The 27352-nt window shown below is 38.2% G+C and overlaps 2 protein-coding genes and 1 non-coding gene across 8 annotated transcripts; all 3 read right to left on the reverse strand.

Annotated features, from left to right (window-relative positions):
• Window positions 1–526: 526 nt before the first annotated feature.
• On the reverse strand, window positions 527–633 carry LOC141610299 (small nucleolar RNA R71). Its single transcript, XR_012528201.1, has one exon. It is a non-coding gene; the product is annotated as a small nucleolar RNA R71 (small nucleolar RNA).
• A 12440-nt stretch (window positions 634–13073) lies between these two features.
• Window positions 13074–13595, reverse strand: LOC141607435 (putative mitochondrial protein AtMg00860). Its single transcript, XM_074426783.1, has one exon. It carries the CDS (start codon window positions 13593–13595, stop codon window positions 13074–13076), a length of 522 nt encoding a protein of 173 aa, XP_074282884.1.
• Window positions 13596–16907: 3312 nt separating this feature from the next.
• On the reverse strand, window positions 16908–25458 carry LOC141605482 (uncharacterized). Of its 6 annotated transcripts, none has more exons than XM_074424275.1 (10): window positions 25369–25458; window positions 24263–24540; window positions 23271–23471; window positions 23039–23161; window positions 22666–22703; window positions 22476–22584; window positions 18196–21603; window positions 17834–17950; window positions 17303–17396; window positions 16908–17249 (listed from the first exon to the last, which is right to left on the reverse strand). In XM_074424275.1, exons 2-9 carry the CDS (start codon window positions 24338–24340, stop codon window positions 17316–17318), a joined length of 4155 nt encoding a protein of 1384 aa, XP_074280376.1. In that variant the 5' UTR covers window positions 24341–24540; window positions 25369–25458; the 3' UTR covers window positions 16908–17249; window positions 17303–17315. The 6 variants fall into 6 exon arrangements, with proteins under 6 accessions (XP_074280376.1, XP_074280374.1, XP_074280375.1 ...); XM_074424273.1 differs by lacking the exon at window positions 25369–25458 and adding an exon at window positions 24967–25305; XM_074424274.1 differs by lacking the exon at window positions 25369–25458 and adding an exon at window positions 24644–25305.
• Between the last annotated feature and the right edge of the window lie 1894 nt (window positions 25459–27352).

Raw genomic sequence — 27352 nt, forward strand, 5'->3', positions numbered from 1 at the left:
AGGGATGTCACGTGTGTTGAGTGACTTGTACAGGAGCTTTGATCAGCACAGACTTGACACGGCCCTAGCCTTGTACCCAGTCTATGAGGAGTTAGCTCGGACGGGGATGCTCCCACAGGGTGCCTGGACTCACCCTTCCTACTTTGTTCCCCGGTGGGTGGGTACCCTCTGCCTACCAGGAGACCTCCTCCTACTACTACTGCTGCTGCCTCCACTTCCAGGAGAGCCACTGCCGCTGCTGCTGAGGCGGACGAGGAGGATGACTCAGGATCCGGAGAATCTAGTGGTGAAGAGTACGACGGGTATCAACCCTCATTCTCATATGGAAACTTTTTGTGACTATTGTGATGCGATTTCTCAAACTGGTGTAACTCAAGACCAAATTCGATGGGTCTTATTTCCTTTTTTTCTAATTGGCACCGCGAAACAATGGTTGAAAGGCCTTGATAAGGCTACTCTCGGTGATTCTTGGAAGAAGTTGGCTCTAGCTTTCTACAAAAAGTTCTATCCACCGGAAAAGACTAACATGCTAAGAGCTCAAATTACGGGCTTTAGGCAAAGAGATGAAGAATCCTTGTATGAAGCTTGGGAGCGATTCAAGGGAATTTGCCGCTCATGTCCTCATCATGGACTTAGCGAGTGGTTCTTGGTACAACAATTTTGGAACGGTCTTTATGAAGACTCAAGAAACATTCTCAACATGGGATCAAATGGAATGTTCACCGAAGTTGACGACAATCAAACTTGGAACAAGATTGAGGAAATGGTGGTCCATAACTCACAATATAGTAGACCTCGCAAGGCTACTAGAGGAGGAAAGCATGAAGTGGACTCCATTACTCAATTGGGTGCTCAACTTAGTGCTCACATTGATACCATCAATTTGAAGTTTGAAATAGCAATGGCTAGACTTGAAGAAGCCTCAAAATCACCAAAGCATCATGTTAATGCCATGACGGCATCCTCATCAATCCCAAGTGGGATATGTGAGAATTGTGGAACTTTGGGACATGACCAAAGTGAATGTAGGGGAACAAATGAACAAGTGAATGTTTTTCAAGCATACAAGAATGGTACCCCTTACTCCAATTATTACAATGAAAACACCAAATTCCACCCAAATCTCTCATACAAAAGCCAAAATGTTCAAAACCCTCAATCAACATACAGCCCACCTCCCATGAGAAACCAAAATCAAAGACCCTTTTACAACCAAAACCAAGGTTACCAAAATCAAACTCCATACAATCAACAAAATGACCAAGGTTTTGATGTTCAAAAAGCGGTCCTCCAAATGCAAAAGAACCAACAAGAGTTTTTCACTCAAATGCAAAAAGATAGTCAAGCAAAGGAAATCACCATCAACAACATCCTAGCTCACACCAAAATGTTGGAAACCCAATTGACTCAACTAGCATCTTCAAGCTCACAAAGACAAAAGGGGCAATTACCACCTCAAAGTAATCCCTCAAGACATGAAACGGTTAGTGCCATTCACTTGAGGATGGTACAAGGTATGAAGCACCGAAGAAGCAAGTTGTGGATGAAGTTGTGGAAGCTAGTGACAAAGAAGAAATTGTGCAAAACTCCAAGGATGGAGAACCATCAAAAGAAGAAATTTCAAAGAAAGATGAAGACTAGGCCAAGGAGAAGGAGCCCATTGTGATTAGACGTCCTTTTCCGAGTCGTCAAGCTAAGCCCAAATTTGATGACCAACTTGGAAAATTTATGGAGATTGTGAAGAATTTGGAAGTCTCGATTCCTTTCATGGAATTAATCAATCACGTGCCGGCCTATGCAAAATACATGAAAGACATCCTTACAAAGAAGAAGTCGATCCTGAAGCTTGAGACTATCGCCTTCACTAAGGTGAGTAGTGCAATACTTCAAGGAAGTTCACTTCCAAAACATAAAGATCCGGGAAGCTTCTCAATACCGTGTATCATTGGCGACACCACAATCAACAAAGGCTTATGTGATCTAGGGGCTAGTGTGAGTGTTATGCCGTACTCGGTGAGTAAAAGGTTAGGGATGGGAGAGCTTAAATGCACCAATATCACACTCCAAATGGCCGATAGATCACCAAAGACACCATTAGGGATATGGGAAGATGTTCCCGTAAGAATTGGGAAATTTTTCATCCCGGTGGACTTTGTCATTGTTGACATGGAAGAAGACTCCAACATTCCGATCATTCTAGGTAGACCTTTCTTGCACACCGCAGGTGCGGTAATTGATGTGAAGCATGGAGAGCTGACTCTAGAAGTGGGAGATGAGAGCATAACTTTCAATCTTGACAAGACCATGAGAGCTCCCCATTTGCATGAACCATGTTTTATGGTTGATCATTATAGCCGGAAGGATGATAGGAAGAAGTCGGAATTCCAATGGAAGAAGAAAGTTGATGATGCTCCATTCAAAGAGCAAGTGAATTGTAACAAAGAGAGCTTGAAAAGCTCACCAAAGTCAAGCAATGAAGAGGATGGCCTCATTGGCCAAGACAAGAAAGTGGGAGAGTTGTCTTTATCAACTCAAGAGATCTTTAGTGACCAAGTAGATGAAGTTTGTGGTCTTTGGGACGACGAGTTTGAAGGGATTTTTAATCCCTATATTGGTAATGCTATCGATCAAGACCAACATGAAGGACAACAAGTGCAAAGATCTATTGAAGATATTTATCATGACAATGAACAAGCTTTTGACTACTTTTTCAAGGTGTTGAGCAACATCAACAACACCTTGGACATGCCCCCATGACATCTCACTAAGGATGAGAGTTTGGTGGAGTCCTCTCTAAACCACCATTTGTAGATATTTCTAACTCCTTAACTTGCATTTTTATTCTTACATTGCATTTTTGTCATTTTTGGATTTTTATGCTTTGATCAAGATAATTATCATTTTTGAGAGAAGTGAGGGAGGGACTAATGATTTAATTGATGTGTAGTGCTTTACCTTAGTGTGGGGATAGCAATTGCCTAGGCTATTCATGCCTTTGTAGTGCCCCTACAATGAAGAACAAGGGATTTGAAGAATGAAAAATGACACGGGATATGCAAGTGCACGGATGGAACTGAATCCTGGTAGACCATGGAGAATCCGAGCGTCCTTAAAGGGAATCCGCTCGTCTTTAGGGAATCCGGGCGTCTTTGGCAAAATCCGTTCGTCCAAATGAACTGAAAAATTGAAATTTTGGGACTGTTGAAGAATCCGAGCGTCCCAGCAGAGAATACGCTCGTCTTAAGGAATCCGCTCGTCTTTGCAGAAAGACGCCCGTCTTTTTGCCAGTGCAAAATAAGAAAGCTTGCTGTATCAGAATCCGCCCGTCTTCAGTAGAATCCGCTCGTCCTGCAACTGAAAAATCCGAGCGTCCCAGCTGAAAGACGCCCGTCTTTAGGCGAGAATCCTGAACCCATATTAGACAGAATCCGAGCGTCCCGAAGGAAAGACGCCCATCTTCCCCTGCAGTTTCAAAATTTTTGGGTGTTTTTAAATACCCCTCCCACATTCATCCCTTCATTCATTCATTCAAAACACTACCAAAAACCCCAAAAACTCAAAACCCTCATCCTCTCCACCACCAAAACACGATTTTCTCAACCAAATTCAACAAAATCAAATCCAAACTTCCTTACCACAACAATTAATCACTCCTTTTCCAACAATAATCAATCCAAGCACCAAAATCTTCAACCTTTGAGTCGATTTTTGAATTATAAAGGCAAAGCCTTTCATCTTAAAATCGATTTGGGTATAATTGGAAATTAAAGATTTTCACTCTTTTCTTGGTATAATCATCAATGGCAAGAACAAAAGGATCAACAAAGGCACTTAAGACAAAGGCACCTAAGGCAAAGGCACTCTCAACAAGACAACAATGCCTTCAAGCAAAGAAAGCTTCATTGGCTATGGTGGTTGCTAGTGCAAACTTGGAAGTTCAACAACAACAAAATCCTCCCTAAGAAGCAACAACATCAACAACTCCGGAAATTGCTCAATTATCAAACTATCCGGAGGTAATTTTCATTTCTAACTCCCATAGAGATAAATTTGCCAAGTATGCTAGAAAATCCATTCTACCCACCAAATTCATATGTGAAGATGCCTTGGACAAATTGGGTGTCCTTGAACAAACAAAAGCCTTCTTTGAAGCCATGGGGTTGGGAAAATTATTTGCTACAAGAGAATTGACATACCCCTCCCTTACCTTAGAATTCTTGAGTTCTTTGAAAGTAACTAAGGTAGAGACTAGAGAAAACATCGAGTTCCGCCTTGCCAATGTGAATAGGCGCATCACCTTTGATGACTTGAGTAAAGCATTGGGTCTTAGTGATACACCTCGTTATTATAAGAAGCCCGAAAAATATGACCCCGCTCCTCTTTGGGAGGCGATTTTCGGGAGGAAATTTGAGAACTTTCATGCTTGTCGCGCTCTATTAGTCCACCATCCGGGCATTAGAGTGTGGCACAAGGTCATCGGGAATACTATCATTGCAAGAAAAGACACTAACCACTTTACCAAGCTCGATTGTGTTCTACTTGAGTCAGCCTTAAATATTGGAAGGGAATTCACCAAGCCTTACAATGCTCTAAGGCCTTTGGTGGAAAGATGGCTCAATGTTGATTGTGGAAAGCAAGGCACCGCTTTTATCGTAAATGGAGGTCTATTTACTCTTTTAGCCAAGTACTTTGATCCGAATTTCAACAAGGATAGCAAGTATGTGGCGAAAAAAGGGGGTCATCTCATTGACATGGATGCCATGATTAACAAGTACAAGTGGGTGACGCATAATCCCCTTGACACCAAATATGGGTGGCTCACCAATGATGCTAGATCTTTTACTTTGCCTTCCAAGATATGCCGTTTGAGTGTCCATCGGACGAACTACCTTCTCCCCCTCTCAAAAGAAGCCGAATACATCATCCGTCAACAAAGGGGTGAAATTGAAATGTCCTCCTCCTCCATTTTCACACCACCCTATCCATTCAAATATCAAGAGTTCAAACCCGAAGGTGTTGAAGTGGGCAATGACTACATGACTCTACTTATGTAAGAGATGCACAAACAAGCTTATAAGGATCGGGAAGATGCATACTTAGCCCAATATCCACCCCTCCTTTATTTAGCTAGGCAAGGACTACTTGATCCTTCATGTCCTTTGCCTAGTTGGGCGGATAGGGAAGTCTTCTTTCCAAGTGCATCTAGGGGTGAGAGACCGGGTGACGATGAGGTTGTCGGTGATGAGGTTGTTGATGATGAGGGCATTGAAGAAGAGGTAAATGAAGAAGAAGAAGATGATGAAAGAAGTGATGAAGGAAGTGAGCAAGGAAGTGAAGAGGGAAGTGGTGATGAGTCCACTTCTATTGAGGAAGATGATGACAATGATGATATGATGGAAGACTAGCAAGCTTTGGAGGCTCCTACCCTCTTGAGGTTTGTCTACTTCTTTCTTTGTTTAATTTATTTTATCTTGATCATGGTTGGAGAGTCCTAGCAATATAGAGGACTAACACCTCGGCCCCATTGAGGTGTTCTTATTTCATTGTTCCCACTTTTGAAAATCCAAAATGACAATTTAGTTTCATGCATTGCATCTTGTGTGCATGAACTACCCCCAACTTTAGGACATTAGAAATAATGTCTATCTCGGTTTGGGGAAGTACATGCATACGCAACGGGAGGTAATCTAAATTACGCTCTCCGTCATAAACAAAAACCCATGCATCATGTAGTGTAGATTTGTGTAGCTTGCATTTAGTATAGAATTCATGCATCATGCTTGCATAATTTCCCATCATTTTGGCCATTGAGGACAATGCCCATATTAGTGTGGGGATGGGGAATTCTAACTTAACTTTTATTCAAAAATCCAAAAAAAATCAAAAATTTCGAAAAAAATCAAAAAAATTGAAAATTTGAAAAAACCAAAAACATGTTCATTTCCTTTGTAGTGTAGTCTTGTATATATTGTTGTATATATTGTGTTTGTTCTATCCTTGTTCACATTGATCGACTACGCCACATCCGAGACATGAGGATATTGAAGACCGCATGGTATGATCTTTCCAATCTCCTTTTTCCTCTCTATGTTAATGATTATGTGGCTTTATTTTGATTGATGCGGTATAAACAATGTGAATTTAGGACTTGCATTTAGTTTATATGTCATATTAGTTGGTAGAATCATATGCATTAGGATGTATAAATGTTAGTTGCATCATGGCATGTAGTTTGCATGATAAAATAATTTTGCGAAACCGTCTACTTGGGAAGGTTGACAAGTATATATAGGCCCTAGTAGATGCTTTTTCTTCTTAAGACTTTGCTTGTTAGAATACTTGTAAAACACCCTAGGATGTGTCATGCTAGTATCCTTTGACCCATGGATTAAGGCCTAGTCAAGAGTACCTTGTGGTGTGATAACTCCTTGGCTACCGTTTATTCCAAGGTGACCCTTGAAACCATGCATCCATCATCCATGTTCTACCTCATTTTTATCATCAAAGGGAATGGGCACAAAAAGAAATTAATTTGAGTTCAAGCAATGAAAAGTGAAAGAAAGTTTGCAAAAATGCATCAAATGAAAAGAGGAGCAAAAATAGAACTCCTATGCTTCAAATATAAGGCACCCTCACTACATATGGGGTGACTTTGAAAATGTTCAAAAGAAATGCAAAGAAAAGTTGAAAGTTGTTAAGTATTGAAATGCTAAAAATCAAAAGAAATGGCAAGAAATTGTTCTCAAATGTTATATGCCACAAGAAATTGGGGGGAAAAACAACAACAAAGCAAACTCCCAAAATGAAACTCAAATATCTATCGATCCCTTTATCCATCGTATCCATTTTTGTGCATGGTAGAGAGGGGACGACCCTTCTTCTTGTCTAGGCAAGAGGGGGAATTCCGTGATCCTCCAATGTTTCTAACACCATAGGGAGTCTACTCTTGACGAAATCATTTAACGATTGAGGGCAAAGGTACCCTAGCTTGATACAACTTGGAGGTAATTTATTGGTATCCTTCTAGGCTTAGTAGTTTGAAGAAATTGCATCTATGAAGGAGTGTGTACCCTTGAATTGCTTCCTTTGTAGATAATTTCCGCCACTTAGATGAGGAAAGTGGCTATTCTTTTGCAGATGCATCCATTACTTGATTTTGTGTGCTTAATGTTTGGATGTGTCGCCATTTTGGCAAGACCCACCTTGCCTTTCAAGAAGGCATCCTACCTCATGGTTGTCTTGTTGTGAGTTGAAGGGGCGGAGTGAGACCCGCTAATTATCTCATATCGGCTATGCTATTAGGTTAGTTTAAATAACGGTCCTAGTCTTTGTCACCTCTTTACTCGGGACGAGCAAAGGTTCGGTTTGGGGATATTTGACGTGACCATAATTTAAGCACATTTAGTCCCCGAATTAGCCTTGTTCCCATGCTTTTTAGTGCATATTTGGGTCATTTATTGTCTTTAGTCCTTTGTTTTGCACATTCTTTGAGGTTTTGTGTCCTTGGTAGGAAAGGAGTGCAAACCTTGCATTTTCATGGCAAAATGAAGCTAAATTGATTGAATTCAATGACCAAGCATCAAGGAGAGACAAGATTAGAAGTCCTTTGTACATACTATAGTAGATGGGCAATGATGAGAAAAGATCCTTGCATCCCTGAGGAAATCCTTAAGGATTCTATGAAGAAAAAGGAAGGAAAGAAGAAGGAACGAAACTGTAATACAATCCGGGCGGATTGTCCACAAGACGCCCGTCCAGCACCCACAATCCGAGCGTCTTCCCCCTGTGGACGCCCGTCCATAACGCCCCAAATCCGCCCGTCTTCCCCTTCTGGACGCCCGTCCAGAAACACCCAAATCCGCCCGTCCCGTGCCCTAGACGCCCGGATTCCCTAACAGCCTTTTCGTCTTCTACAAGCTTCAAGGAAGGATGCGCATCTTTTTCTAAGACCGGAAAAAAGGAGACCGGATTCTCCCTAGAGACCGGCGATTCCTCAAGGACTTAATCGTCATTTAAGCCCTTAGTTAACCCTAATTTATGTACCTAATCCCCACTATAAATACCCCATTAGTCTAATTAGAAGAGCATGTTCTTCTTAGCAATCTTTAGTGTAGTTAATATCAATCAAATCTCTCTTTAATCTTTTAATCAACATTTAATCAAGTTTTAATACAAGTTTCATTTCCTTAATCTCTCTTTTGTTCATCCTTTATTTTGGGTAATTGAAGATTATTTGGGTTATTATTGGGATATTGACAACCTTCCAATCAAGCATCGAGTACTTATTTTATTCTTTGCTTTATTATTGGAACCATTAGTAGGTATAATTCTCTTAATCCCTTTTTAATTATTGTTAATTATCTTCATTTATTCATCATGTTTCACTTTGTTGGTATGATTGACAACCTTGCTAGCATGTTCAACATGATAATGAGTGAGTAGTTTCCTTAGCTAGGGTTAATGGGTAATTAGGGGAAACCAACATGGGGAATGATTCATGCTTAATTTAATATGTTTTCATAGTTTATTTGCTTGCTTGTTGTGATCTCAACTTATGCACATGTTATGTTTGATGAAATGCGAGCCTATGAATCCTTGCATTTTTTACCCATCACCTATCTTTTCAATGAGACTTGTAAGACATAAACCAACTCGAGTCTCATTAGACCATGCATATTGTTGAGTAGGGAAGATTAAGTCGACTTGTAGATGTTGTACAATCTAATCGATTCGGCTCCGGGACCCAAACTTTCCTAGGATTGTAAGATATAAACCAACTCGATCCATCACAATAATAATTGCTTGCTTATAATTTGAGAATATGTTTGTATGATCAATTCCCATGAATTCCCTATGACCCCATGACACCCTAGTGCCTTTTATCAATTGTTTACATCCCTTTTTAATCATCTTGCTTGTTTACTTTTATTGCTATTTAGTTTAGTGATCTTCTACTTCAAACCCCAAATTCTGACACCCTTAGACACCACTAGTTGCAATAGAAAATCTCATCTCAATTCCCGTCCCTTGGGATCCGACCTTTACTTGCCTCTTTACTAATTGTAGAGTTGTTTATGAAGTTATAAATTGTGTTTTGGTCTAGGTGCTCCTAACGACAAGTACCGAAAACTAAACCTCCATCGTGAGTCCGACCATGCGCTCAAGCGACAACCTGGCAGATCTCTTCACCAAAGCATTACCTACTTCAACATTTAAGAAATTGGTCTTTAAGATTGGAATGCGTCGATTAAAGGACCTATAAGTTGCAGTCTTCGTTGTTGTCCGTAAGGGGGACGTCATTATTGGATATACCAAGCTGTACTCTTTTTCCTTCATCAAGGTTTTGTCCCACTGGGTTTTCCTTGTCAAGGTTTTAATGAGGCAGCATAAAATATATCCAACAATACTTCAAAGTCCAAGTCTTTTACTCTTTGAATGAATGCTTCGATACACTGGTCATCAGGAGGAGTGTTGTAAATGTAGTAAGAATAAGAAGTATATTAGGGAAAATATATTCTTACTTCTTAAAAGTTAGATGTCATTGTATCCACGCCCTATAAATATAGAGGCTATGTCTTTTGTTCATTACACATTCAATAAGAAATACATTCTCTCCCTCATTAATCTATAACAATTACAAGTATTTAATGTAATACTATACCCCTGTCCCGGTGGTTTGTTATCTTTTAATTTTGGCACAAAGATCACGAAAAGAGGAGGAGACCAATTATTAGTGTGGGGATTCTCAAAAATAGAATAGACTAGGAGAACAAATGAGCAGGACGGAGGCAGGCCCGTCTTTCAGCCCGTGCGGCTGCACAGGGCCCCCAATTTTTTGGCCCAAAAACACACCTAAATGATAAGTAAATCTAGCGCATTATAAGAATATGAAAAGCACCGTGTGTCAGTGGTTTGTAATTTGCCTCCCAATCCTCAAGTCACGTGTTCGATTCTTACACCTCTCTAATCTTTTATTTTGCTTGCATTTTTACAGTTGGGCCCACATTATTTTGCTTGCATTTTTACAGTTGGGCCTACATAATAGTTTTGATTTCCATATTACCATATATCCTATTTCTAGCAAATGGGGCTCTAAATAAGTAGGTCATACTCATATTTTGTACTTCGTAAAAGTTCAACCCAATTTAAAATAATTTCTAACAAGTAAAATTTGACTTGAAAAATACCAAAAAAATTGGGAGACGACTTTTAAATTGGCTCACGAAATTAAATAACTAATAATTTTATATTCTTATTTGGGTTTAAATGTTTAATGTATTACGAAATTGACTTTACAATAAAATTTAAGTTTTGTTTCACGATATTGTGCAAAATAAGATTTATATAAAACTTAGAAAATTTTCGCTTCCGAACAATTTCAGGGGCCCCATTTTGAATTTTCGCACAGGGGCCGCGAAAAGTCCAAGACGGTCCTAGACGGAGGGGAGGGCTTATAGTTTAATAACATAGGAATACCTTATTCTTATTTCTTTCCTGATACTCCCTCCATTTATCTAATTTCATCCCATTTCTTTTTGCACAACAATTAAGAAAAGGGATTAAAAAATGAAAAAGTAACAAAAGTAATGAAAAATTAATGAAAGAGGGATTAAAGAATAAAAAAGTAATGATAAACCAATGGCAAATAAGGAAAGAAGAGAAATGGGAAGAAAATAAATAAATTGCCAAAAGGGGGAAATGGGATGAAATTAGATAAATGGAGGGAGTACATTGGTTCGATTGGTGACCTGATTATTCTGGAGTGCCTGCAACAGTAACTTAATCCTCTGATTTTGCTCCTTCATGAAACCCACAGAATCCGCGATCACATTCATGCGTTCCTCCATTTGTGCTTTTAATTGCGCAATCGTGAGTTTAGCCAGTTTTAAATGTAGCTTCAATGTCGATTAGTTGCAATCTTTCCAAAACGTATCAATGGCGGAAGCTTCCCAGGTATTCTAATGGCGACTGATACCAATTGTAACGATCTTCAGGGATAAAATCCGGAAAGAAAGTTACAAAGACAGGATCAACACATGAACTCCATGAATGAAGAACAGAGTTCGGATGAAGAACGAAGAATTGTATTAATTCGAAGAATGATTATAAGTGTAAAGCTTACAAAATGTAAACTATTCTTAGATCTAATTGATTACAAGTTTTAGAAAGATTTTGTATAAGAAAATGTAAATGAAAATTCTGAATGCATTACAAAATCACTATTAAGGTATTTATAGCATCACTAACTTCCAATTTGTCTAACTAACTAATCGCCAACAAATTGACAGTCGTTAGGTCAGTTTGTTATGCTGACATAGCTAGTTTGTTAGAGTAAGTTCGTTGCATTCCACTCCCCTTAACAAAACACTTGGCCTCAAGTGTTGTTCAAATTGAAATCAGGAAATCTTTTGACAAAATCATCATATGGTTCCCATGTAGCATCTTCTTGTGTGCCATTAGACCAATGTACCAATAAGTACACTTCATAGCCCATTCCTTTCCTCGACATTTTTCTCTCCAACACTGCTACTGGTTCAGCTCTCAACTGCAAATTCTTACTCACAATAGGAATAGAGGCTACCACATGAGCTGGTCCATAGTGCTTTCTCAGTTGTGAGACATGAAACACTGGGTGTACTCTTGCATGAGCAGGCATGTTCAGCTTATATGCCACTTCCCCTACCTTACCAATAATCTCAAAGGGGCCAAAATATCTGGGCGCCAATTTGTTGCAGGATCTGTAAACAACAAAATGTTGTCTATAAGGTTGCAACTTCACATAAACAAGTTCCCCAACTGCAGTTGTACTTCAGTCCTGTGTTTATAACTTTGGTTCTTCATCCTGACCTGAGCTCTTTGCAAATGGAACTTGAGCATCTTGATACACTCTTCCCTGGCCTTTAGGCTCCTGTCAACTGCAGCAACTGTGCTATCTCCAAGAATGTAGGGCACATGTACATGGGGAGGTTGTCCAAACACAACCTCAAAAGGGGTAGTACCAATGGAGGAATGGAAATTGCTGTTGTACCACCACTCAGCCAAGGGAATCCACTGAGCCCAGTCTTTTGGATGCTCCCCGGTCATGCATCTTAGATAAGTTTCCAAGAATTTGTTAACCACCTCAGACTCACCATCAGTTTGTGGTTGGTAAGCAGTGGACATACACAATTCAACATGCTGACATTATTTAAACAATTCCTTCCAGAAATTACTCAGGAATATTTTATCCCTGTCACTAATAATTGTTTTGGGTACCCCATGTAACTTGAACACATGTTCAAAATAAATCTTGGCCACAGTCTTTGCATCAAAAGGATGACTCAAGAGTAAGAAATGTGCATACTTACTTAGTCTGTCAACCACCACCAAAATTGTATCCTTTCCTTGAGATTTAGGGAGACCTTCTACAAAATCCATTGAAATATCCATCCAAATTGTTGTAGGAATTGGTAATGGTTGTAACAAGCCTGCTAGAGCCTTCAGCAATGGCTTATTCTTTTGGCAAACCACACACTGTCTTACCAAGTTCCTCACATCCTTTTTAAAATTCTTCCAATAAAAGAGAGTTGCTACCCTTTTTGCAGTCACATGAGTGCCAGAATGCCCTCCCAGAGCTGACTCGTGCATAAGGGAGAGAATTTCCTTCCTCAACATTTCATCGGGTCTTACTACCAATCTTCCTTTTCTGCTCAGCTGATCATTTTTCCATTTATATTTAGACTGTGGGTTAACTTGATCTTTTAATGATTGAATCAACTCCTGGCATCCTTGTTCCTGCCAACTGTTGTATACCTTCTGCAGCAGGTCAGTTCTCACCTGAGTGAATGTCATAGCTAGCAATTCTCCTCCAGTATTCTAGAAAGAGAGTCAACTACTGTGTTCTCCTTCCCTTTCCTGTAAATCACCTCATAATCCAACCTAAGTAGCTTAGGTAAGCATTTGCTTTGAAATGGAGTAGTGATCTTCTGTTCCAGTAAGTATTTGAGACTGAAATGATCTGTTCTGATTGTAAAATGTCTACCAATGAGGTATGGTCTCCACTTTTCCACAGCCATAATTACAGCCAACATTTCCTACTCATATGTAGATAGAGTCAAATGTTTCTCAGATAATGCCTCACTGATGAAAGCAATGGGATGGCCCTTCTGTGATAATACTGCTCCAATACCTTTGCCACTTGCGTTTGTTTCTACTTCAAATTGTTCAGAAAAATTAGGTAATGCCAGTACAGGTGCCTTGACCATAGCTGCCTGTAAACTCTTAAATGCTGCAGTAGCTTGTTCAGTACATGTAAATCCATTTTTCCTCAATAAGTTGGTCAGGGGCTTGCTGATAATACCATAAGCTTTGATGAATTTTCTGTAATAACCAGCTAAGCCCAAGAAACCCCTTAACTCCTTAACATTTTTAGGCACAGGCCATTCCAGCATAGCTTTGACTTTAGATGGAAAAGTGGATACTCCTTCTCCAGATATGATGTGTCCCAAATAATCCACCTCATTCACACCAAAGATACACTTGCTCCTCTTAGCAAACAAGTTATGTTTTCTCAGTATTTGCAATGGTACTCTTAAATGCTCTTTGTGTGCTGCCATTGATGAACTATATATGAGAATGTCATAAAAAAACCAGAACGAACTTCCTTAAGTACACACTGATATTGAATTCATGAGACTTTAAAATGTAGATGGAGCATTTGTGAGACCAAATGGCATCACCAAAAATTCATAGTGGCCCTCATGAGTCCTAAATGTTGTCTTAGGCACATCTTGATCAGCCATCTTGATTTGCCAATACCCTGCCCTCAAGTCAATTTTTGAGAACACTGTTGAGCCATGCAACTCATCCAATAGCTCATCTATTATAGGGATGGGAAATTTATCTTTTACTATGTGTTTGTTGAGCTCCCTATAATCCACACAAAGCCTTCACGTGCCATCTTTCTTCTTAACCAGCACAACAGGGGAAGAAAATGGGCTCTGACTGTGCTGCACCACCCTACTCTCCAGCATTTTCTTGGTAATTTGTTCAATAGCATCCTTCTGTATGACAAGATATCTAATATGGTGTGGCATTAATAAGAGCTATACCAGGCATTAAGTGGATCTGGTGGTCATGAGATCTATGTGGAGGCAAGGTTGTTGGCTCCTCAAAAACATATTGGAATTCCTTCAGAACTTCTTCTATGACTTCTGAACTGGTCATATGATTCAAACCAGTAGAAGTATTCTCTGCTGGTTGCACTTGTAATGCAAATATTTGACCATTCATGTAGTTTTTTTTCTCATTTTTCCCCATTCAACCAGTAACAATTTCCTCCCTTCACACCTCTAAGAACCACCTTCTTCTCTCTGTACAAGAACTTCATTCTTAATTCCTTGAAATCCCAGCTAACTGGTCCTAGAGAAGCTAGCCACTGGATTCCTAAAACCATTTCACAACCTCCTAAAGGAACCACCATCACATCAACAGAAAACTCCACACCATGTAATTGCCATTTAAATCTTCTACAGACTTTTGTGGTTATGATTTTATCCCCATTTGCCACAGACACCTCCAAAGGGTAGGTACCAGATATCCTACACCCTAACTTCTTAGCCACCTCTTCACCTAAAAAATTATGTGTGCTACCAGAATCAACCAGGATATGCACACTTTGAGATCTCACCTTCCCTGTAACTCTCATGGTTTGAAAAGAGTTATGACCAGCCATAGCATTAAGAGAAATCAAAGGTTGTTCCTCCACCAAGCTTTCCCCACTGTCATGTCCAGCTGTATTGAGGTCACTCTCCTCCTCCAACTCACTCTCCTTTACAAACCCATCATTATCCTCAATAGGAACCACCTGAATTCTATATAACTTGCCCTTACATATGTAACCAGCAGTATGTTGTTCATCACAGTAAAAACAAAGGTTCTTCTCCCTCCTTTCCTCAACATCCACAAGTAAGGGTGGCCTATTTCTGGAATTTGATTTAAAAGGGACAGCATTTGTATTATTTCTTTGAAATTTGGGGTTGTTGGGGTGATTTTGTTGTCGTATTTCATGTATATGGAAGAACCGGGTCTGTAATGAGACTGAAAAGATGTGTAATTTGGTCTCATTTGGGGTGGTTTTTCAAGAATTGGTTTATTTCCAGATTTGGTGACAGCAAGTGTTTCTTCTTGTAGCCTGGCATACTCTATTGCCTCACTCAGAGAAACTGGTTTAAATGCCTTAACAAAAGATTTAATTGTAGGTTTCAACCCACCCACAAAACTATCCAAGAAATACTGATTAGGCAACAATCTATTTCTTTGCAACATTAATCCCTTAAGGTGTTCAAAAGCATCAAGATAATCTTCTAAGGATCCAACTTGAGATAGTTTGTTAAATTCCTCAACAATATTACTATCAGTTGGTTCTTTGAATCTAACACACAAATCCATAGCAAAATCATCCCAATCCACATTTCCCCTAACTGCCATGTAACTATGAACCCAAGATTCTGCCTTCCCAACCACATGCAAAAAAGCTAAATCTGCTTTCTGATTGTTAGGGATTTTACACAATTCAAAGTATCTATTGCATTTCTTGACCCATAACCTAGCATTATTACCATCAAATTGGAAATTCAATCTTAGGATTAAAACCTAAATTGTGAGGGTTTTGGGGATTTATACCTTCTCGATTCCCAGGCTCTTCATTGATTCGATTGGTGACCTGATTATTCTGGAGTGCCTGAAACAGTAACTTAATCCTCTGATTTTGCTCCTTCATGAACCCCACGGAATCCTCGATCACCTTCATGCGTTCCTCCATTTGTGCTTTTAATTGCGCAATCGTGAGTTTAGCCAGTTTTAAATGCAGCTTCAATGTCAATTAGTTGCAATCTTTCTAAAACGTATCAATGGCGGAAGCTTCCCAGGTATTCTAATGGCGACTGATACCAATTGTAACGATCTTCAGGGATAAAATCCGGAAAGAAAGTTACAAAGACAGGATCAACACAGGAACTCCAAGAATGAAGAACAGAGTTCGGATGAAGATCGAAGAATTGTATTAATTCGAAGAATGATTACAAGTGTAAAGATTACAAAATGTAAACTATTCTTAGAACTAATTGATTACAAGTTTTAGAGAGATTTTGTGTAAGAAAATGTAAATGAAAATTCTGAATGCATTACAAAAAGATTATTAAGCTATTTATAGCATAACTAACTTCCAATTTGTCTAACTAACTAATCGCCAACTAATTGACCGCTGTTAGGTCAGTTTGTTATGCTGACGTATCTAGTTTGTTAGAGCAAGTTCGTTGCATGATGTGGATTGTGGGAGGAGGATTTCAGATTGCCTATGTGATAACATTGTCATTCACTACCACTTTCTCTGTTTCTCATTCATCAAGACAAATCGGATTATTCGGAGTATGGAAGTTTACAAAACTAGGCAAGTTTTGCTTGATAAACGATTGTTGAAACTCCGTAACCGAATGCGTGTATATGAAGATGAGGGAAATAATACTATTTATTTAGCTGGAATCTCGACTGAACCTAAGCTTTCTTGGTTAATCACACAATATATGCAAACGATGGGAACTATTGATGTCGTAAAATTCAAGCTAGAATGTTATTTCTTCTTATCCATTGTTGCTGGGTTTACAATATTATATGCAGTATGTTTTGGGGCACTGCCATACTCCAGGTTTTGTGGCGGTAACGGTGACAATACAAATGAAATCTCTCTTTGACAAGGCGGAATCTCTCTCATTCATCCATCATGATCATTTTGCTTATTATTTGTCAGTTTATATTCTAGGTAGTTTGTGGTAAACTACTAACTAAGTAGGATAATCTAAGAACCTTGGAATTCAGAGGCTGCAACTTTTTCTTTGGTGCGTGTTTTTCTTATTTGTAGGTAAACAGTATTAACTTTAATAAAGTCTGCATTAGTAGATGATGTACATATTAATGGATTATGTTAAGTTTAGAGTTAGATTGGAGAAGAATATCAGTGACTACAATTACACATGATTGGGCGATAATTATCAAATCCGGATGCTAACGGTCACAATGATGTGGTGAGAAACAATTTCAGAAACTTAGTTCATTGGAGTTTGAGTATGGTTATCAAATTGGATGCTTGAATTTTTCTTCAACGGCGAGGCATCTGGTAGCTCCAACTCCGATATAAGCCCTTTGTCTATCTTGTGCCCTCTTCTTAAAGAGTCATTATGTAAAGAAGACATACTTTCAAGTTCCTCGCTCACCTGTGCAAAAAGGTTACAAGACAAATGAACACTAATATGTTGTTGAGCATAACTATCTGTGTCTGGTTAAAAAATAAATTCACCAACCAGATCATCTGGATTCTCATCTCCTGACAGCAGCGTGTTTTCACTGCTCATCTGTTCCAACTGTAACAACAATAATCGTAGCTTAGCAGTTATCACTAAACTTCCAAGAAACATCTATTCCGAGACTGAGGAACCACGAGTATGTCAACCACTTAGAGCGTGCACAACATTACCGTGATTTGCCTGGCGGAGTGGCGGGAAAAAGTCGCCTTTAAAGCTTAAATTCCTGAATTACCCTTCACCTCAATCTTTCAAGCAATATCTAATAGAGTAATAGGTAAACCATGTATATCATCCTTAACTAGAATAATCTACTTCCCTTTCTCCGAGGGGTGTCAAATGGAAATGTTAAAACAACAATTTCAAGACAAAGAGAACACATAGGGAATACGCATAAAACTCAATAGAAAACTGGAGCACAACTTATATTGAGATGAAACATGCAGTACTCGATTCTCATCAGATTACACAACTTCCGAGAAGTTGAAAGTTCATACCTCTTTTTGAAGGCGTTCAATGATTGACAACAAAACATCCGGTTTAAGCTGATTGTTGAGGAGGTCTTCATTGTGCTTGACATCATTTTCACTATTTCGCTGGTCTGACAAAACTTCCTGCTTCATAATGAAACAATTCACATTAAAGAATTTCAGATGGATGAATAACATTAAAGTAACTTCCATGATTTCGATAAAGCTTACTAAAACATTAAACTTGAATACATCATAAACTCGAGGTACTGATACAAGTAAATCTCTTTTGAAAAAAATATCCATGCTGATATGTACTCCGTACAACATAGCATGTAATAAAGTTGTCAAGCTAGAACTCTTCTCAAAAAATATCCATGGTGTAGCACAAAGAAAAATACCTGTGCTGCTTGTGGGTTAATCAGAACATGTCTCATTGACGCTTTGTGGTTCTCCGGCTGTTCCCTCAGCAGTTCCACTTCATCTCCCAGTTTACATTTGTAATCATTGCATTCCTTTAATGACGTTAGTAGCTGATTTTTTTCATTCTTACAGCAATCTAAACTCATAGTCGAGCAATCCAACTCAACCTTCATCTGTTCATATGCTGTTAATTTTTCACGGTTATCAGCGAGGACCATATGCAACTCAATCTCCAATTCTGCAATTTTCATTAGGAGTTCTTCATTTCTTTTCATTTGAGATGCTTCGCGTTTCTTCGTGTTCTCAAGATCATCAACAGAATCTTGTAGCTTCCTCAGCATTGCCTCTCCATGCTTTTCAGAAATTGAAAGTTGATGACGAATTTCCTGCAGCTTTGTTTCATACTGCTCCTTGATGAATGCTATTCTCAGAGTTTCACGAGAAGCATATGACGGCCCTTCAATTTTCCTCTTTTCATGAGAGTTTATCTCATCAACTGTTGCTTGAACTACAAGTAACCTTGTTTCCAGCTCTTCCTTTGAGAATATCAAAACCTCAATCTCAGTTTCGCTATTTCTAAGCAAGCTCTTAAGCTCCTCGATCTCAAAAAATCCATTTGTTTTATATTCGTTAAGTTCTGTGACTATACAACTGTTGCAATGCTCAAGTTCTTGGTTGAAAGCAATGTAATATTCCAAAATGGATTTTTGAGATTTAAGATCTGATAACAGGCTAGAATTTTCTGCAGCAAAGTTTTGTTTTCCAGAGAGGCAGTTGCTTAGTCGGGAAGTCTGGTCAAGATTATTTTTGTTAGTTTCTTCAAGGCTGTTGTTGTTGGAGTACTCAATTTGCCAAAATAGCTCCTCAACATAGAGCTTATACTGCTTCACTACAACAGTCTGTACAACATCCATGGCTATAAGAAGTCCATGCGTTTCCAGCAACTGAAATTCAGAACTCGTAAATTTTTCCTCCAGTGCCTTGTTTAGTTGGTAAAGTTGCGCCAACTTCTGGTCTCTGTCCCTTAACTGACTGTTCAAATCCAATATCTGGATATCATGTTGGTCTCTTAAGCCCCTCAGAAAAGACATCTCGTCCTGCAAGCTTACCATAGTTCCTTTTAAAGTGTCAAGCTCATTTGTAAGCGTGGTAGTTTCATTGATACTGCCATTTAACAATCCCTTTAGGCTGAGATTGCCTGGTTTTAGTTCATTTATAAGATCCCTATTTTCCAAAGCGGGATCTTTTAATGCTGCTTCCATCATAGTAAAATCAGACAATAAATCCCTGGTCATTTGAGTACATTTTTCCTCTACATCTGAGATAACCCGAAGCTTGTTACTAACAGCCTCACACTCAGTTTGAAGCTTCTCCACCAGACCACTGGACTCGTTCAATTTACTAACAATATCTTGAACATCATGTTCAAACTTCTGCTTGACACTCTTGACTCTGGCCTCCGCACTAGCAAAAGATGCACGAGCAATATTTCGCTCATTCAGAAGAATTTTGTTCTCTTCCATAAGCTGGAGGATCTTATCATTGAAGTTCTGAAGGCAATCTTCCAAGTGCAGAAGTATATTCCTGAGTTTAGCACAACCGATGTTTCTCTCTTCTTTGCTGCAAGGTGGCAAACCATTGACTCCATCTTCGCCAATTCCCAGCAATTTCTCCAGTCTTTCTTCAATATGACTGACCATTTGCTGAAACTTCTCACTTTCACTGATTTTGATCTTCATGGTCATCATTTCTTCCTGCAATATGGAAACTTCATTTGAAAGATGATGGTTACCGGTAGCAACTTGTTCCAGTTGATTCAGCAAATTTGCTTTTTCCGCATCAAAATCTTCATATTTGGATTTATAGCTTTTGTAGTGATCCACCAGAGACTCCAATTCTCTGATTTTATCACTAAGAATACACTTGTCATTATTAAAATTCCTCAACTTCCCATCCAGTGTTTGATTCTCCAAAGCAAGATCACTGCTTATAAAATCAGAAACAGCCTTATTTTCATGCACAGTACAAATTTCATTGGCTATTCTCAATGAAGCTTCAAGTAAAGCCTGATAAAGTGTCACTGAAAATATATTTAAATTTATGTTTGCAAGATGCATTTCAGAAAGTTCTTCCTGCATTTTCATGCACAAGTCTTCCGGTGATTCAACTGAACTCTTCACATCCTCTAACAATCTACTGGACCCAATATGATGATTTTTAATAACAAAGGGCAGCTGGCTCTCCATATTTTGGTTTACATCTGTGTCTTGGAAGGATGGTTGGGAAGCTTCTGAAAGCGCTTCTCCAATTAGAGTTTCATTCGTCTCGAACATCGAGAGTACTTGCAAAGAAAGAAGTTCAAGATCCTTTTGCAGTTGGTCTACAGTGCTCGAGTAATTCATTCTTGTCCTTCTCAATGCATCTTCTGAATTAGCAGCTCTTTGTTCCAGCTCTTTGTTATGGGCACTTAACCTGCAGTTTTGTTGATGCATCGCCTCCATCTCAACTTTGATGGATGGAAAAGTATAGATACAAGATGAATGCTCATGTCTGAGATTCTGCAATTCATCAAGTAATTGCCTCTGCTTTACCTCTAGGTCGTGAACTATCCCTTTATAATAACACTCCATCTCATCCATCTTTCGTACGAGATTCTCCTGTTCGAGTTTAGCCACATCCATCTCCCTCAGTATTTTATTGACTTCTTCTTCTGTGACTTTATTAGATTCCACGGAGCTTGTCTCCGAAGTAACCAATATACCTTCGGGATGGCAGAACTCCGGAACTAGAACAGTATCTGAAATGGCTTTATCAGAATTCATTTTCAAATTTCTCAAAAATTCAAGATCGCGTCTGAACTTTAAGCACTCTGATTTGAGAACAGAAACCTGTTCTGCCAGATTTTGCTCTGAAGATATTTCAACAGCTGTTTGTTCAGTCAACTTTTGTGCTTGAACACCTAAACTATCAGCAAAATTTTGCAGAGAGGCAATTTCTTTCCTGAGCTCATGCATGGATCGATCTCCAGCTTTCAGGCCTCCTTTGAGTCGATTGTTTTCTTCGTAAACATTGGCCATCTCTTGATCCACGGAAGTGTCTGGGCCCCACTGGTGAACCAAGTGGCTGGTACCGCGCACCAGAGATTGATTATCAGATTTCCCTTTGTTCATTGTAGGACTATGAGAGGGAGAAACACTTCTTATGTCACTGGATATTGTGATAGTTCCTTGTGAACTAGAGTTCTCATGTTTTTCTGCATATAAACTTCCTAAGGTATTGGATAATCCATGAAAGCCAGCGGTTGAATCTTCATATCCTTCGATGAAGCCTGATTCCTCCTTAGGAACTGGTTTGAATAAAATTCTTGGATTTGCCTGTAAGTGATTTGAAGATTTGAACAACATAAATATAAGGGATCTGTTTAATCGACTAGGTCACGATCCCCTAACAAACTAAATCTGAAGCAGACATATGTCAGTTTGAGTACCATCGTTGCTCTAGAAAAATGATCGAATGGAGCAAATTAGCTCCCTAAACTAGCTGCACTTTTTTTATTGCAATTTTCGACGTTTTTTCATTCTGATTCATCCGGAAACAGGGCCACTATGTCTGTTAACACAAGGTGGTAAGGTTGCAAACATCTGAACCCCGCCCCCAAGGCCCCACCCACCCTGCCATTTTCGGGAACCCTTAAGGATTGGAGTAAGGTTATTATTCTAAGCACTTTAGAAAGCCATCAGGTATCTTAACATTTTTTCACCTCAGTCAAATGGAAGTTTGACTAGTTATCACCACACAAGGAAACCGCCATTTGTAGATCCTGACTCTTACCAAGCATACCAGCTAGAGTTAGACTGAACAATGATTATTGTTTCCAGTTCTCAAATTTAAATAGTTTTTAGATGTCGTCCAACTTCCCAGCCTGTCGAAAATTAGGAATATAAGCCTTGCTTGGATAGGATGTTAGGAGGGAAGGGGAGGGGAGAGGGAATGAAGTAATGCAGTTTTCCTTCCAAATCCCTCCTATGTTGGAAGGACTTTCATTCGCCTCAGAGGAAAATGATCTCTCTATTTCTCTCCCCGACATTTCCTTTCAAGCCAATATGTTAACCAAACAAAGGAATTCTCTCCCCTCATTGTCCGTCCAAATCCCTCCAGCCAAACAAGGGATTAGCCTATATTCTAGAACATAGGTCATTTAACAAAAGGACTCCTATATTGTTGGGAAAATAAGAAACTGCATTACCATGGCTGCACGAGGAACCATTTCTTCCTCCGCAGTTGATAGTTTTCCACCATCACGGTCAGTGTTTGTTGGCAAGTCTTGGTCGACTTCTGTCGGCTGTTCAAACTTCCTGAATACATAAAAGCCATAAGTTTATAACCGAATTACTATTGGGAGCGTGTACTTTTAGTTAGTACTGGTACAAACATACCTGGAACCAGTTTTGGAAGTTAACAGCTGCACTGTAACCTGGAAACAGTTTTTAAAAGATGTCAGGAACATATTTTTTTCGCCATTTATTTCCAATGTAGTGAAAGACTCATTCATTGATTCCCTATTATGAAGGAATAAAGTAAAACAGTTCAAAATACTAGATGTATATATCTTTTTATCGTGAAGTAGCAATCATTCAATGCAATTCCAAACGGAATTTGTTGATGAATCATCCGAAAACCACCTCTATACATTGTTGACACATGGGTATAGTTGCGTAGGTAGGTACACTGTGATAATGCGGTAATGCTACAGTAGGATATACTGTACACAAAGACTGTCTCTTACTAAAATCAGGATTTGGAATTTACATGTAAGATTGCTCCTGAGTCAGGTCCTTGAAGAGGCAACGCAACAACATTGGTTCCTGATGCATCCACATAGGCAGAAAGATTTATGTTTGCCACCCCAAGAAGGCTAGATTTTGATGTACCCTGAGAAGACGAGTCATAAGTCAGAAAAAAGAAAAAAAGAGAGAATGCGAGACAACAAAAATTGGACCTAATACAAGCAGAGAATAAGCAAGTGAAAAAAGTGATTTACCATTGCAACGAGAAGTTTATAAAGCTTTTCTTCATATTGCTTGGTCTTGGAGTCTTGCAGAAGCTTTGCAGTTTCATAGATTGGATCTGCCCATTTGCAAGTTCCGTTCCTCACATTTGCCTTGTTAGTCTTCGCCGTTGCCTTTCCAGAATCAGATGGAATGACTGATATGAACAGATTATTCCAACCAGGTTGTGGGATCTGTTTAAGGAAGAAATGCACGAGTTCAGACAGTCTATGTCTTGAGTTAATTAATTGAGAAAGAGAGAGCATCAATTCTTATGAAGCCACTCAAGCAAATTCCAGTACAGAAGTGCAATTTAACGAAAAGTTCCTATTTATTGAAAGAAGTTTACATTAGAACCATGCAAAAGTGCCAAAAAAAAAAAAATAGTGGATGATGAATCCTGTTCATTTCTACAATAAACTTATCTGAACAAGTCGCGCATACACCTAGTACATGTTCCTCGGCGCTGATGCTCGCTTGTACAGAGCTAACAATTACGGAGTAATGAAGGTCAAGGAAAAGGAGAAATGAGAAAGTGATGGTGGTAAAGGAAAAACGAAGGTGTGGTAAAGGGAAGATGAAGAGGTGATAAGGAAACTATCACTTGTGCCTATAAGTTTCCCTCAATCAAGATGAAGTTTCATCTGTAAACTGTCTAATATTCCTGATTTTAACCTTTTGAAGATCTTTAACAACAGATCTTCGTTCATAATGCTGTAGGTACTTAATCACTAGAAGTTGAATTTGGAAAAATATATCAAACCAAAACAAAAGGAGGCATGCAGTCGCAGATAATCAATGATAGTTTTACATATTTTTATTTTTTCGAAATCATGATAGCTCTACATTAACAAAACTTTACTGTCTAAACCGTAATAATCGCAGATTAGAATGCAAAACATTATTGCCTTACTATCAAACTATATCAGGATGGAAAATTTACGACACAAGGGTGCATGAAAATTCCGAAAAGATGAGAACTTACATGACTAGCATGGAACTGTAGCCGGAATATAAATTTGACCTTAGCCTTCTCAACATTCTCCCTTTTACTTCTGGCCATACTTAATCAGACTGTTACACAGTAAAAGCCATTGCGCACAACTTCGGCAATGCTGTTCATCCAGATAACAGGACTTCCATTTAATTTTAATTGTTATAACCAGCCAACTGCAGGTTGAATGATGCTTGAAGCGCAAAAGAAATCTAAGCAATTTCTCCTATTCCCGAATTTGCTCAATTGGACCAACAATACACCAGTTCCTAAAAATGCAAAAAATCAAAGTAATCAGCCAACTGACTTCTTTTAAAGTGGTTTAATTACCCTCATTCCTTTCATATACCACATGTTCAACTCTCAGACTACCTCCAATAATCACAACTTTTCTGATGCTAGATTTGTAGTATTAATCAAAGCATTGAACACCAAGTTTGTCCAGGAAACAATAACCAAAAAAATAGCACCTAACTCATTTATTTCATAAAGTCAAAAACCGATAATTGAACGGGTTGATACTTCCTTACAGTCCACTCGTTTGTTTAGCTTTGATTAAAATACCCGAATAGAAAAGTAAACACATGATTGAGACAAAAGGAGTATAAGATTGTCTATCAAGATACTGCATCAGATAACAAAAGAGTACAAAAGTTCTCAAATAACGGGTATATATTTAGTATAAAAAAAAGTACCAGAATTTTCAGAAATGCATGAAATCTCAGCAATAAAAAGACACAATGGAGTAAACCCAGAAGCAGCTCTTCATTTTATAGACAATCAGACACAAACCCAGATAAGTTGTTGAGAAGTTTACTTAAAAGATATCTTTAAAATCGGCAAAAAAATAAAGTAAAAACTAATTAAAATTGATGAATGTAGTTGAAATACAGAGAAATTAGGTGGTGGAGTTTAATGGGAAATTAGTGTCTGTATGAATGATTGAAGTTGGGGAGACAAGTTCATTAAGTCAGAGACTATTACAGAGGTCCACAGTCAGTAGTTCAGTACCACCACTGCAACATAATCAAAGTCGAATTATAAACATCTCAATTAACAAAATTTCAGAGTTGCAGAAGAAAGGAAAATATGAGTACTTCATAAAGGATCAAGTATTAGTTATCCTGTATTCCGGGTCTTTCCCAAGAGGGGGAAGTTGATCCTTCATGAGTACTTCATAAAGGATCAAGGATCGAGTGGTACTTGATGATGTTAAGAGGGGAAGTTGTTTAAAATTACAAGCGGTGATTCAATAACTCTTGCTTGGGTACACCGTAACTATGTTAACTTGGCGATTAAATGTTTTACTTAGGCTAATTAAAAATTTGACTAATTTTCAATAATCTTGACCATGGATTAAGAGGGAATGACACACTCAATTTTATTTGTCTTGCCATCATCAAAGAGGGAAATTGAAGAGACCCAATTTGATTAGTTAATGTTGATGATGTCTTAAAGACAAACTAATCTCATTGTTATTTAATTGTGTGCCTCTTAAGTTTTAACCATGTAGCATGAAGCTTCAATTATCAGGGTTATCAAGAAAATCATCATGAAGATCAAAGATGAAGATTGTCATTAATGTTAAAATCATGTGTTGTAAGGAGTTCTTTAACTCGAATTTACGTTTAGATGCAAAAACAACAGTTCAATCAAGTGTTACTTTTGACTCGTTCTTCAAAGATTATTTCGAAAATATTTGAACCTTTGATAAAATGATTTCAACGTTCACAAATAGTTTTCTGAAAAATGCTTTGATGTCTTTGAAGAAAAATAAAGCTTTCAATGTCTTGCTAAGTAGTTTGCTTGCACAATAAGACACTTTCTATAAATAAGTTGTTTGCTTTTTACATTTATGGAAATGTTTATGGTTCCCATAAACATAACCATTTATGCTTGTTTCTTGATGAAAAACCCAACCCATATTTGTGTGTGCACTAATCTGATTTCTTGCATCCTTAGGCACTGATTTCTTGAGGAAGAATACTGATATAGATAAAACTAGGTCGCTAAAATACTAGAATTAACTACCAAATTAACAATTTATAGCCTAAACTTTGACTGTACTAACTTTCAATAAAAACAATAGTAAAGCGGAAGTAAAGGGTCGAACCCAAGAGAAGGGGTTAAGACTAAAGACTTGAAATGTAAACTATTGACAATTAAGTAGGTCTCTACTTACTAATTAAGGTCCTAATGATAATATTAACTTAACAAAAGCAATAATCACAAACAATGGATATTAACAAAGGTCAACAAGTAGGGAACATATATGGAAAGGGATTGGTTTTGAGAAACAAACATGGAAATAAGAGTAGAAATTGGAAATCTTCCTATTGAGACAATTCCACAAACAACTAGTATGCAAGATTCAATATAAAGGGAAAACTTGATGTAATTCTCTCTTAGTAACCCAACAATGATGATGCTTGACTCTTTTATTCCTCTCTTACAATTTTCTACCCAATACTATCATCTCAAGATATTGATACATGTAAATTAAACCATCTACAAATACCCTTCAAACTTAAGCAACAATTCATTAAACCATGAAAGGAGACTAAGCATGAGCATAAAGAATTTAACCAAGAGATGAAGCTAGGATCAATTCCTCATAAGATTAAACCATACAAATGAGTAAAAGACATGAACTTTTCTATTTGTTGCATGAATCCTTTAAACCAAATCAACAAACAACAAACTTGCTTCAACAATCCCAACTAAATTAAACCATTTCATTAGGATTTGCACTAATTAAGCAAATAACATGCAAGGATGGCCAACCCAAACATTCATCTACTCAACATAAGAAATAAAGCACAAGAAAAGAACATTAGATAAATTAAGAGAGGTTTAAGAGTCTTACAATCACCAAAGTTGGGTACTTTGATTAAATTACATCAAGAATGGAAAGATTAGCCTCCCATAGTCTTCATAAAACCCATAAACAAAGAAAGATTACAACTTGAAATGGAAAATAGCCTTCTTAATTACTACAAGATTAACCCTAAAAATGAGATTAAAAGAGATGAAATGATGGTAGGTGATGATCCCAGGTCTTCAAACTCTCGGGTATTTATA

The sequence above is a fragment of the Silene latifolia genome, chromosome 10 (assembly GCF_048544455.1).
Source record: "Silene latifolia isolate original U9 population chromosome 10, ASM4854445v1, whole genome shotgun sequence".
NCBI lineage: Eukaryota > Viridiplantae > Streptophyta > Magnoliopsida > Caryophyllales > Caryophyllaceae > Silene > Silene latifolia.

Bases quoted from the DNA above. Each gene is read 5' to 3' on its own strand.
- LOC141607435 (XM_074426783.1), bottom strand. From the start codon at position 13,595: ATGGCAGCACACAAAGAGCATTTAAGAGTACCATTGCAAATACTGAGA.
- LOC141605482 (XM_074424269.1), bottom strand. From the start codon at position 24,340: ATGGCCAGAAGTAAAAGGGAGAATGTTGAGAAGGCTAAGGTCAAATTT. The intron at 23,162-23,270 runs GTAAATCACTTT...TCGTCTTCTCAG, and splicing joins ATAAACTTCTCGTTGCAATG to GGTACATCAAAATCTAGCCT. The intron at 17,397-17,833 runs GTATGAACTTTC...TTGTTGTTACAG, and splicing joins TTGAACGCCTTCAAAAAGAG to TTGGAACAGATGAGCAGTGA.